The sequence below is a fragment of the Rhinatrema bivittatum genome, chromosome 6 (genome assembly GCF_901001135.1).
Source record: "Rhinatrema bivittatum chromosome 6, aRhiBiv1.1, whole genome shotgun sequence".
Lineage (NCBI taxonomy): Eukaryota > Metazoa > Chordata > Amphibia > Gymnophiona > Rhinatrematidae > Rhinatrema > Rhinatrema bivittatum.
This window is the reverse complement of record NC_042620.1, coordinates 6,334,613-6,347,369: the sequence shown is the minus strand read 5'-3', so window position 1 is coordinate 6,347,369 and position 12,757 is coordinate 6,334,613. Positions and strand designations below refer to the sequence as shown.

The following is a 12,757-nucleotide window of genomic DNA, read 5'->3' as shown; positions in this document are numbered from 1 at the left end:
ACTACTCTGAACAATTTTGTATCATCTGCAAATTTGATTACCTCACTCGTCATATTCCTTTCCAGATCATTTATAAATATATTGAAAAGCACGGGTCCCAATACAGATCCCTGAGGCACTCCACTGTCCACTCCCTTCCACTGAGAAAATTGTCCATTTAATCCTACTCTCTGTTTCCTGTCTTTTAGCCAGTTTGCAATCCACGAAAGGACATCGCCACCTATCCCATGACTTTTTACTTTTCCTAGAAGCCTCTCATGAGGAACTTTGTCAAACGCCTTCTGAAAATCCAAGTACACTACATCTACCGGTTCACCTTTATCCACATGTTTATTAACTCCTTCAAAAAAATGAAGCAGATTTGTTAGGCAAGACTTCCCTTGGGTAAATCCATGTTGACTTTGTTCCATTAAACCATGTCTTTCTATATGTTCTGTCACATTTGCTGAGCTACATCATGGTCCTCCTTACACAACATTTCCAGGTCATTACTGTCTGGAGGTCAGGCCTGGGAGGACGCAGCCTTTGCACGTGCAGTTTTGACTGGGCCACGGGCAGCCTCTCACCTTACTAGGGAGTAGCTTGGATAGATGTCACTGGTCCTGGGTCCATCTGGGTACACGCTAGGAAAGGAGAAATTACTACTTACCTGATAATTTCGTTTTCCATAGTGTAGACAGATGGACTCAGCTTCCTACCCTTGGCATCCAAATGATTGTGTTAATGGTCCTCCTGTGGGTCTACGAGTTCCAGGGGATTACTGATAAGTCTTCATCCAGTTCCTAGATTGGGGTACATACATTTATTGCCTGAGTTCAGTGTTGCCTGTTGGTTGAGTACAGTAATGGCTGTCTGTTTTTAATCAAGTTTTTTGCTAGGTTGTCCACAGTTGCTTTTTCAGAGAATACTGTGACGTCAGCTTGCTCTGTCTCCATCTGCTGGCAGAGGTGCATAACCCACTTGTCCTGAGTCCATCTGTCTACATTAAGGAAAATGAAATTATCAGGTAAATAGTAATTTCTCCATTTTCAAAAGCCCATTTATTGTTTACATAAAACAGTGAAAATTCAGCCCTATGGAGTAAATTTGCAAAGGAATTGTGTGCATTAAAGATTCAAAAGCCTATTTATGGACATCACACCCAGCCTTCCCCCTCCCAAAAGAAAATACCAACCCCTTCTCTTCCAGACACACACACACACACACACTCACTCCCGCTCCCGGACACACACACATGCACTCTCTCTCCCAGAAACACACGCACTCACCCTCTATTTCTCTTCCAGACACACATACACACACACACACATGCACTCTCTCTCTCTCTCCCAGAAACACATGCACTCACCCTCTATCTCTCTCCATGACACACACTCGCTCCCTCTCTCCTGGACACACACAGACACACACACACATGCACTCTCTCTCTCCCAGAAACACACGCACTCACTCTCTATCTCTCTCCATGACACAGACACTCGCTCCCTCTCTCCTGGATACACACACACAGACACACACACACATGAACTCTCTCTCCCAGAAACACACGCCCTCATCCTTTCTCTCTCCATGACACACACACACACACATACACTTGCTCTCCCAGATCCACACACACACACTCCCAGGGTTGCCAACTGCCTGGTTTTGGACTGGACAGGTAGGTTTTCAAGCATGCAGTGTCCGGTCAGAAGTACTGACCAGACACTGAAAGTCTGGTATTTGCAGGTGGCTCATCCTCTCTCCGAAAGCTTCCTAGTTACAGGGTCAGAACCTCTCAGCCCAGATCTATGCTTTGTCCCTGCCCCATCCCCCAAATCTCCTTTCCCAGGCTGTGATTGGATGGCATGGGGAGAGGAGGCAGGGAGCAGCTCCATCCTTGGCTCCCAGTGGTTCCACCGAACTCTGCAACAATGACCCTCTGGGTCGCCCTTCCTCCCTCACTGTGTGCTGGGCCCAGACAGACACAGGCAAAGTGGATGGAAATTAGGAGAGACAGATAGAGACATGGGGAGCATGAGGGAAGGAGGGAAAGATAGCGGGGGAAGGGAGAGACAGAAGAGGCACAAGGTCATGAGAGGGAGAGGAGATAGTGAAAGAGGAAGGCAATGGGGAGGAGAGGGAGACAGGAGAGCACAAGGAGAGAGAGAAGAACACGGGCATGGGGAGGAAGGGAGGGAATGAGACGGGAGGGCAGAGAGGAGGGAGAGGGCATATGGAGAGACGGGAGGCAGAAGGGAGACAGAGATAAAAGACTTGGAAGTGTTTAGGGAAAGGTGGAGGGGAGAGGGATGATAGGGAAAGATGCCTGGGTGGGAGAGACTGCAGAAGGAGGGCTGGGATGAGGAGATGAAGGAGATACAGGGGGTGAAGGGTAAAAATAATGAGATAGGACAGAGAGAGAAGATTGAAATGATGGGTGAAACAATGGGGAGAGCTGGAGGAACGAGGAGAGTCCAAGAATCCGGCTACGTTTAGGGCAGGTCTCCGTTCCGACCAGAGTTAGATAACTGCGCCCCCATAAGCCCCCGCCCCGCCCACCACTGAGCCCTGTAAGTAGTTATTCAGGTCCCGGGGCAGATATTCAGCCTCTGCCACTTATCTGGCTCAGAGGCGCTGAATGTCTACCTGGGAAAAGCCAGCGCTTGTGCCTGGGAGTGAGATACAAGCAATGCATGAACTGGTGGAGATCAGACGGGTACCAGTGACCTGACTGTTTACTGCTGGAAACAGGATGCTGGGCTCAATGGACCCTGCTCCAACCCAGCACGGCACTTCATATGTTCTGAGGCTTCAGTGCGAAGGAGCCTGGAGTGGGGAGGGGGAGGGGAGGGCTTGGTTATTTCACTGATGGGTTTCAGTGGGAAGGACCCTGGGAGTGTGTGTGTGTGTGTGTGTGTGTGTGTGAGGGGAGGCTGCTTTACCTCACAGAGAGGCTCAGTGGGAAGGACCCTGGTAGTCTGTGTGTGAGGGGAGGCTGCTTTACCTCACAGAGAGGCTCAGTGGGAAGGACCCTGGGAGTGTGTGTGTGTGTGTGTGTGTGAGGGGAGGCTGCTTTACCTCACAGAGAGGCTCAGTGGGAAGGACCCTGGTAGTTTGTGTGTGAGGGGAGGCTGCTTTACCTCACAGAGAGGCTCAGTGGGAAGGACCCTGGGAGTGTGTGTGTGTGTGTGTGTGTGTGAGGGGAGGCTGCTTTACCTCACAGAGAGGCTCAGTGAGAAGGACCCTGGGAGTGTGTGTGTGTGTGTGTGAGAGGGGAGGCTGCTTTACCTCACAGAGAGGCTCAGTGGGAAGGACCCTGGGAGTGTGTGTGTGTGTGAGGGGAGGCTGCTTTACCTCACAGAGAGGCTCAGTGGGAAGGACCCTGGGAGTGTGTGTGTGTGTGTGAGGGGAGGCTGCTTTACCTCACAGAGAGGCTTGGATTTGGGGTGTTCTACTTCATGGACTAGCAATGTGTTAAGCTTTCTGGGAAGAGAGACTGCACCTCAGTCAGTATTCACCCAGAAAAGGAAGAACCATAATGTTGTCTCCCAGACCCTAACCCTGATTCTACCTTCCTCCCTCTGTTTTCAGCAGCTGATGACAGTCACAAGCGATCCAGGTGGGACCGTTGGGGTCTGTCTCGGGGAAGAAAGGATAAAGTGGCATCCCAGCCAAACATTCCTGCCAGCCTGCTCCGGGAGGATGGCTCCATCGTGGGGAGGCAGTATGTGCGCAACGAGTCCGGTATGGGCAGCGTCTGTCTGTACTGTGGATCACACAGGCTGTGTGTGTGCGTGTGTATATATATGTGTGTGTGTGTGTGTATTATGACTCACACAGGTTGTGTGTGTGTTTGTGTGTTTGTATATGTGTGTGTATTATGAATCAGATGGGCTGCTTGTGCATGTGTGTATGTTTGTATGTGTATCTGTGTATTACGAGTCAGACAGGCTGCTTGATTATGTTTGTGTGTGTGTGTGTATATTATAAATCAGAGGGTTTGCATGTCTGTGTTTGTGTGTCTGTCTATATTATGAATCAGATGGGCTACTTGTGTTTGTGTGTCTGTGTATATTATGAATCAGATGGGCTGCTTGTGTTTGTGTGTCTGTATATTATGAATCAGATGGGCTACTTGTGTTTGTGTGTCTGTGTATATTATGAATCAGATGGGCTGCTTGTGTTTGTGTGTCTGTGTATATTATGAATCAGAGGGTTTGCTTGTGTTTGTGTGTCTGTGTATATTATGAATCAGAGGGTTTGCTTGTGTGTGCTTCTGGGTATGATTATTATGAATCAGATGGGCTGCTTGTGTTTGTGTGTCTGTGTATATTATGAATCAGAGGGTAAATGCATCCTTGTGGGTGCCTCATTTTTGAATGGAAATTCTGCACTCTGTGAGAACTGCAGTCCAGAAGGGGAGATTCCTGGCATCTGACTGATGCTTGTCAGCTCATCTCCATTAGAAGCTTCTCAGGTTTGCAATCCTCGCATGTATTTTCAGTTCTAGATGATGGCCAGCAGTAGGTGCTGAGGATGGTGCAGTTGTTGCAGGCCTTGAGTTAGGTCATAAATTTTGCCAAGAGCAAGCTACTTCCTTTGTAGAACTTGGAATTCCTGGGAGCATGGTTTGAGGCAGGTGTAGTCATGATGTTCCTCATGGCGGATGGGATCCAGAAGTTGTAAGGTCACATCAGTCACTGACTGAGCCTGAGGATTCCAAAGTCTGAGTGCAGTTCTGGGCTTCATGATGTCTACAGTAGACTTCATTCCTTGAGCATTTGCACCCATGAGGTAAATGCTGAGGGTCCTTCTGTCAAGATGGAGTTCTCAGTCACAGGATTTCGAGGTTATGTTACCCTATCGGGAGAAGCCAGAGCAAATCTTTCCTGGTGATTCCTGCAGGACAGTTCTGTTCAAAGGAGTGAAGTTAGAAATTCCAGATTGGTTCATGGGGACAGTGAAAGCCAGTCTCAAGAGCTGGGGAGTCATTTGCCAGGGGCACACAGCGCAGGACCTGCGATCAGTCTGAAGCTTCATAGTCCATCAATCATCTGGAAACAAGAGCGATCAAGACAGTGCTGATGTTCTTCTTTCCTTTGGTTCTGGACAGGCCGATAAGGTTCTTGTCTGACAAGTTGTCAGCGGTAGCATATAGCAGTAGATGGGGCACCAAGAGCCCAGCCGATTCCTAGTAGGTCAGGATATCGTTCAGATGGGTAGGGAAGCATCTCAAGGTCCTGTCAGCCTTTCCTGTGCAAAGGCTCCGCAGTTCTTCAGCTGAGGATGGGAAACGGGATCGATGGGTCTCGGTATGCTCTTCCAGCCATGGCTGCAAGGGATCCTACTTTACATATTTCCTCCTTGGTCCCTCTAGGCAGGGTAGTCAGACGTATAAAAATAAACATTGCGGCACATTGATCTTGGTGGCTTCAGATTGGTCCAGGAGACCATGGTTTGTGGATTTTGTAAACCTAAGGGTAGAGGATCCCTTGAGGCTAGGGCTAGTTCAAGTCTACTACGTCAGGGCCAATTTGCTTGGAGCAAGCAGATTGTTTCTATCTCGTGGGTGACTTTTGAAAGGAGTATGTTAAGAGTTAAGGGTTATTTGGAAGAGGTCATCACAACCTAGCTGCAGGCTAGGAAGCTTTCGACTTCTCTGATGTACTTGTATGTTTGAAAGGTTTTGGGGTCCTGGTGCCAGGGGTCAAGAATGGCCCCAACTCAGGCTTTGCTGTCGCAAATTCTTTCTTTTCTTCAGAGAGGTTTGCAGAAAGGTCTTACCCTGAGTTCTCTTAAGATACAGGGATCTGGATCTGCTACAGAGGCAAAACATGGAAGGCTTCTCTGGCTTTACACCCAGAAGTGGTGAGATTCTCAAGGGAGTGCAGCATATGTGTCCTTCGATTCAGTGGCTTGTCCCACCATGGAATCTTAATTTGGTTTTGAGGCTGCTATGTAAGTCTCCATTTGAGCCATAACAGAGAGCATTATTGAAAGACCTTACTCTGACAATGGTCTTTATAGTAGCTATTTGCTCAGTGAGGTGCGTTTCAGAACTGCAGTCACTGGAGTGCAGGGATCCGTTCCTTCAATTTATGGATGACGGGGTTTGCATTTGTTACTCGTATTAATCTCCGCCCCGATGAGACCAGAAAATTTACTCTCTTGTGCCCAAAAATTAATCTCACCCTATTATGTGTTTTATAGAACAACAATTTATTAAAGAATGATTTTTTGTAAAAATAATTTGTTGCGGAATGGGGTAAGTTTCATATATCTTGACGCATGCCCCCAAGGCCTTGCTTCAATTATTGTATTATAGGGATGTGAATCATTTTTTGATGATTTAAAATATCGTCCAATATATTTTAAATCATCAAAAATCGTTAGGGCCACGATACAATACCAATTTCCCCGATTTATCGTCAAAAAATCGTAAATCGGGGGAAGGGGGAGGGCAGGAAAACCGGCACATTAAAACCCCCTAAAACCCACCCCCAACCCTTTAAATTAAATCCCCCACCCTCCCGAACCCCCCCCCAAATGCCTTAAATTACCTGGGGGTCCAGCGGCGGTCCGGAATGGTCTCCTGCAATTGAATCATGTTGTCTTCAGCCGGCGCCATTCTGCGCCGCCATTTTGCAAAATGGCGGCGCAAAATGGCGGCGGCCATAGACCAACACGATTCGACTGCAGGAGGTCGTTCCGGACCCCCGCTGGACTTTTGGCAAGTCTTGTGGGGGTCAGGAGGCCCCCCAAGCTGGCCAAAAGTCCCTGGGGGTCCAGCGGGGGTCCGGGAGCGATTTCCTGCCGCGAATCGTTTTCCGTACGGAAAATGGCGCCAGCCATATGCGTATGGCCGGCGCCATTTTCCGTACGGAAAATGGCGCCGGCAGGAGATCGACTGCAGGAGGTCGTTCAGCGGGGGTTCCGGACCCCGCTGAACGACCTCCTGCAGTCGATCTCCTGCCGGCGCCATTTTCCGTACGGAAAATGATTCGCGGCAGGAAATCGCTCCCGGACCCCCGCTGGTCCCCCAGGGACTTTTGGCCAGCTTGGGGGGGCCTCCTGACCCCCACAAGACTTGCCAAAAGTCCAGCGGGGGTCCGGAACGACCTCCTGCAGTCGAATCGTGTTGGTCTATGGCCGCCGCCATTTTGCGCCACCATTTTGCAAAATGGCGGCGCAGAATGGCACCGGCTGAAGACAACACGATTCAATTGCAGGAGACCGTTCCGGACCGCCGCTGGACCCCCAGGTAATTTAAGGCATTGGGGGGGGGGGGTGAGGGAGGGTGAGGGATTTAATTTAAAGGGTCGGGTGGGTTTTAGGGTGTTTTAGTGTGCCGGTTTTCCTGCCCTCCCCCTTCCCCCGATTTAGCTATGGACCGCCGCTGGACCCCCAGGTAATTTAAGGCATTTGGGGGGGGGGTTCGGGAGGGTGGGGGATTTAATTTAAAGGGTCGGGGGTGGGTTTTAGGGGGTTTTAGTGTGCCGGTTCACGATTTTCACGATTTTCACGATACTCTAAACACCCAAACGGCGACGATACGATTCCCTCCCCCTCCCAGCCGAAATCGATCGTTAAGACGATCGAGGACACGATTCACATCTCTATTGTATTACTAGCCGTTAAGCCCGTAACAATGGGCTACATTTAAAAAAACTTTTCGGTCCATTTCCTTCCCACTCCCTCCCCCTCATTCTCTCTCCCTCCCTCCCTCTAGTCTCCCTCCCCCTCCCCTCACCTCACTCTCTCCCTCCCTCCCTCCCTCCCTCTCAACCTCCCCCCTCTATCCTCCCTCCCTCTCACCTTCCCCCTCTATTCTCCCTCCCCCTCACCTTCCCCCTCACTCTCTCCTCCCTCTCCCTCCCCCTCACACTCTCCTCCCTCTCTCCTCCTTCCCCCCTCCCCTCAGCTCACTCTCTCCTGCCTCCCCCTCCCCCTCTCCTCACTCTCTCCTCCCTGCCCCCTCCCCTCACTCTCTCCTCCCCTCCCCTTACTCACTCCCCCTCTCTCATTCCCCTCCCCTTTCAGCTCATCCACAACCAGCAGACGGGGGCTGTCCCTCCCTCCCTCGTGCACGCCGCTGCTGCCGCTGCTACTGCTCCTCCCACTCCTGCTCGTCGTCGCTGCCGCTCCTGCTCCTAGTGACCCAGCGCCATTTTTTTTTCAGGCATTCTGGCCGACGTGCGCGCCCGCGCATGCACGGTAGAGTTGCTCTCTACTGCGCATTTGCGGCACGTCGGTCAGGGCTCCCTTATCTAGTAGATAATCATCAACTTACCACCCTCCCACTCGCTTTTTTTTAAACGGGAGATAAGTTTTTGTGACTCATAATATTCAATTGGCATTTGGGAGCATATAAGATATCAGTTTTAGCTATTTGCAATATTTAACTGGCATTTGAGGAGAATATTTATTCTGTCAAGTTTATGTGATATTAGATCCTCGCATATACCTAATCCTTCAAGCCACAGTAAAAGTTTATTTGAGAATCATACAAGATTCAAGCTTTTAGATTAAGTGAATATCTAATTGTATCCAATGAATTAATGAAGAAACAAAGTTTCAAAGAATAAAGAAGTATTTGGGTTAAACAAAGTAACCATAGATAAAGAAAAGAAGATCACTAGATAACAGTGAAAAACACCAATAGACAATTGGAATAAGAGTGAAGAACACCTTAGCTTGACTTTTACAAAAAATTATGGACTAACAGAGTTAAATTTCTAAAAATCTTTGGAGACATCTTTTTTGGTGAACTTGGGGATATGGATAAGAGGACAGATTGATTTACACATAATCACATTTTTTAAATTTCAAAAACGTTTTTAAAAAAGCGAGTGGGAGGGTGGTAAGTTGATGATTATAATACAATAATTGAAGCATGCGTCAAGATATATGAAACTTACCCCATTCCGCAACAAATTATTTTTACAAAAAATCATTCTTTAATAAATTGTTGTTCTATAAAACACATAATGGGGTTTGCATTTGAACAGTGCTGTATTTTTACTCAAGTTGGTGTCTTTCTTTCCATCTGAGCCAATCCATGGAGTTGCCAGCTTTTCAGCAGTTGGATTCTTTTTTGCCTTCATGCAGGCAGCTTCATGTTTTGAGGTCCACAGGGTGCTTATGAAATACTTGCAGGTCACAAACAGCTTTTGCAGTTCAGATCATTTGTTTATGTTCTTCAGTGGTCATAGTAAGGGGAAGAAGGCATCAAAGACATTGATTGCTCATTGATTCAAGAAGGCAGTAGCTACTGATAAATTTGCAAGGGTTTTCAGGTGCCGGTAGGCTTTTGGGCTCAGGTGGCTTCTTGGGTTGAATGTATGTTGGCATTGCCGCAGGAGTTCTGCAATGTGGCCTTGGTCTTCCTTGTATACTCTTACCATGCACTATGGGCTTGATGTTCGGGCTCCAGAGAGGGTGCTGCGAGCAGGTCGTTCGGGTTCTGCAGGAATAGGGATAACTGTCCCTTATTTCTTAAAAAAAAAAAAATCCTCATATCAAAATAAATTGATTTACAGGTCCCTTGGTCTCTGGAAGCAACTGTCATATAATGAGACAAGCTGCACCAAAATTAATTGCAGGACACCAGTGCTTCTGCTTTTCTTTGTGGGTTTATTGCAAAAGACAATCTTGAATAGACAAAAATAATTACTTTGTCTATAATCACATGGACAGATCGTTATATACTTCTCCTTAACATTAAAACCTATCTAACCAATCAATTCCTTGTTTCTTCCTTCTTCCTTTCCTCTCTCTCATGCTCTTCTATTTGCATCACACCATGGACGCATTCATGGATGGGGTTTATACCTCCATCCCAGATTACACTGATTAATAATCATCTGACATTAGCTAATATGCCCCCTTCCATTCTATTTCTTACCCTTATCCATTTTAAATCCAAGGACATTTAGACGGGTGTCCATTTGATGTTTCCCCTCTCCCATGTTTAACACATGTTTACCAGAAAGACAGAAAGGGGATCTTGCTACTTTCACTGTGATTTCATTCCAGACGCATTCTAATAATAAAGCATCGTTTCAAATCCATTACAAATGCAGGAACACGTAATTGCTTAGCTTTGCTTAATGTTATTGCTCCGCAGTAGCACTTTCCTATGGTTAGGAAAAAAACTGAAAGGAGCAACTGCAAAGGTTAAGAGTTTGGCTCAGGCTTGGAAGTTGTTTAAAAATACCATCTTGGAAGCCCAGACCAGACGTATTCCACACACTAGAAAAGGTGGAAAGAAGGCTAAACGACTATTGGCATGGTTGAAAGGTGAGTGAGAGAGGCTATAATTTCTAAAAGAACATCTTTCAAAAAATGGAAAAGGAATCCAAATGAAGAAAACAGGAACAGCATAAGCACTGGCAAGTTAGATGCAAAGCATTGATAAGGAAAGCAAAGAGAGAATTTGAAAAGAAGCTGCCATGGAAGAAAAAACTCATAATAAAAACTTTTTCAGATACATTTGAGGTAAAAAGTTGTATAAAACCTGTTATTCTCCATAGACTTTAATGGCCTTAGAAATAATTGGGAATGAATAGGATTCATTTAAATTCGGGGTCCTTCTTAATTTGTTTCAGGGGCCCCTGAAAGAAACAGATTAGACCCAGTTTGTTGAGGGATGCCTATTCGTTTAAACAAATGCACCTCCCTACTGAATTTATTAAGGAATCCTGTGCATAAACTGACTCACAGACAAAATGCATTTGAAACTTTCTGCTTCAGTTTAATATGATCAGAATTACTTACCAATTTCTTTTCCTGTTCCAGATTTTGCTCCAGTATTCCACATTAAATTAAAGGATCAGGTGTTGCTGGAAGGAGATTCTGTGACACTCTCTTGCCTGCCTGCAGCAAGCCCGGCTCCCAGGATCTTCTGGCTTAAGGGTAAAGTTGTGTCCCAGTGCTTAGCACAGGACAAGTGTGAAGGTCCTGTTTGTTCCCATATGAGGGGCTGTGTCATACAGGGGGAGCCTGGGGGGAGCCGAGCCTCTTCCCATGATCTGTTCTGTGTTAGAAGAGAGCATGGCGGGGGGCTAGGGCTTCTCCCAAGGCTTACTGTGTATTATAGGGATAATGTGGAGGGTGGGGGTCATCCTATGGGGTGCTGTGCATTATAGGGATAATGTGGAGGGTGGGGCTCATCCTATGGGATGCTGTGTATTATAGGGATAATGTGGAGGGTGGGGGTCATCCTATGGGGTGCTGTGTATTATAGGGATAATGTGGAGGGTGGGGCTCATCCTATGGGATGCTGTGTATTATAGGGATAATGTGGAGGGTGGGGCTCATCCTATGGGGTGCTGTGTATTATAGAGATAATGTGGAGGGTGGGGGCTCATCCTATGGGGTGCTGTGTATTATAGGGATAATGTGGAGGGTGGGGGCTCATCCTATGGGGTGCTGTGTATTATAGGGATAATGTGGAGGGTGGGGGCTCATCCTATGGGGTGCTGTGTATTATAGGGATAATGTGGAGGGTGGGGCTCATCCTATGGGGTGCTGTGTATTATAGGGATAATGTGGAGGGTGGGGACTCATCCTATGGGATGCTGTGTATTATAGGGATAATGTGGAGGGTGGGGGCTCATCCTATGGGGTGCTGTGTATTATAGGGATAATGTGTAGGGTGGGGCTCATCCTATGGGGTGCTGTGTATTATAGGGATAATGTGGAGGGTGGGGCTCATCCTATGGGGTGCTGTGTATTATAGGGATAATGTGGAGGGTGGGACTCATCCTATGGGGTGCTGTGTATTATAGGGATAATGTGGAGGGTGGGACTCATCCTATGGGGTGCTGTGTATTATAGGGATAATGTGGAGGGTGGGGCTCATCCTATGGGGTGCTGTGTATTATAGGGATAATGTGGAGGGTGGGGCTCATCCTATGGGGTGCTGTGTATTATAGGGATAATGTGGAGGGTGGGGACTCATCCTATGGGGTGCTGTGTGTTATAGGGATAATGTGGAGGGTGGGACTCATCCTATGGGGTGCTGTGTATTATAGGGATAATGTGGAGGGTGGGACTCATCCTATGGGGTGCTGTGTATTATAGGGATAATGTGGAGGGTGGGGCTCATCCTATGGGATGCTGTGTATTATAGGGATAATGTGGAGGGTGGGGGCTCATCCTATGGGGTGCTGTGTATTATAGGGATAATGTGGAGGGTGGGGCTCATCCTATGGGGTGCTGTGTATTATAGGGATAATGTGGAGGGTGGGGCTCATCCTATGGGGTGCTGTGTGTTATAGGGATAATGTGGAGGGTGGGGGCTCATCCTATGGGGTGCTGTGTATTATAGGGATAATGTGGAGGGTGGGGCTCATCCTATGGGGTGCTGTGTATTATAGGGATAATGTGGAGGGTGGGGCTCATCCTATGGGGTGCTGTGTATTATAGGGATAATGTGGAGGGTGGGGGCTCATCCTATGGGGTGCTGTGTATTATAGGGATAATGTGGAGGGTGGGGGCTCATCCTATGGGGTGCTGTGTATTATAGGGATAATGTGGAGGGTGGGGCTCATCCTATGGGGTGCTGTGTATTATAGGGATAATGTGGAGGGTGGGGCTCATCCTATGGGGGGCTGTGTGTTATAGGAATAATGTGGAGGGTGGGGCTCATCCTATTGGGTGCTGTGTATTATAGGGATAATGTGGAGGGTGGGGGCTCATCCTATGGGGTGCTGTGTATTATAGGGATAATGTGGAGGGTGGGGGCTCATCCTATGGGGTGCTGTGTATTATA

General features: G+C 47.7%; 1 protein-coding gene across 1 annotated transcript in view; it reads left to right on the top strand.

Moving 5' to 3' along the window:
- The window catches only part of SPEG (striated muscle enriched protein kinase), a 497,600-nt gene that overhangs the window by 402,137 nt on the left and 82,706 nt on the right, over window positions 1–12,757 (top strand). The window contains exons 33-34 of the mRNA XM_029605011.1: window positions 3,574–3,726; window positions 10,780–10,896. Of these exons, the coding sequence (XP_029460871.1) occupies window positions 3,574–3,726; window positions 10,780–10,896 (270 nt within the window). The remainder of the gene's footprint in view (window positions 1–3,573; window positions 3,727–10,779; window positions 10,897–12,757) is intronic.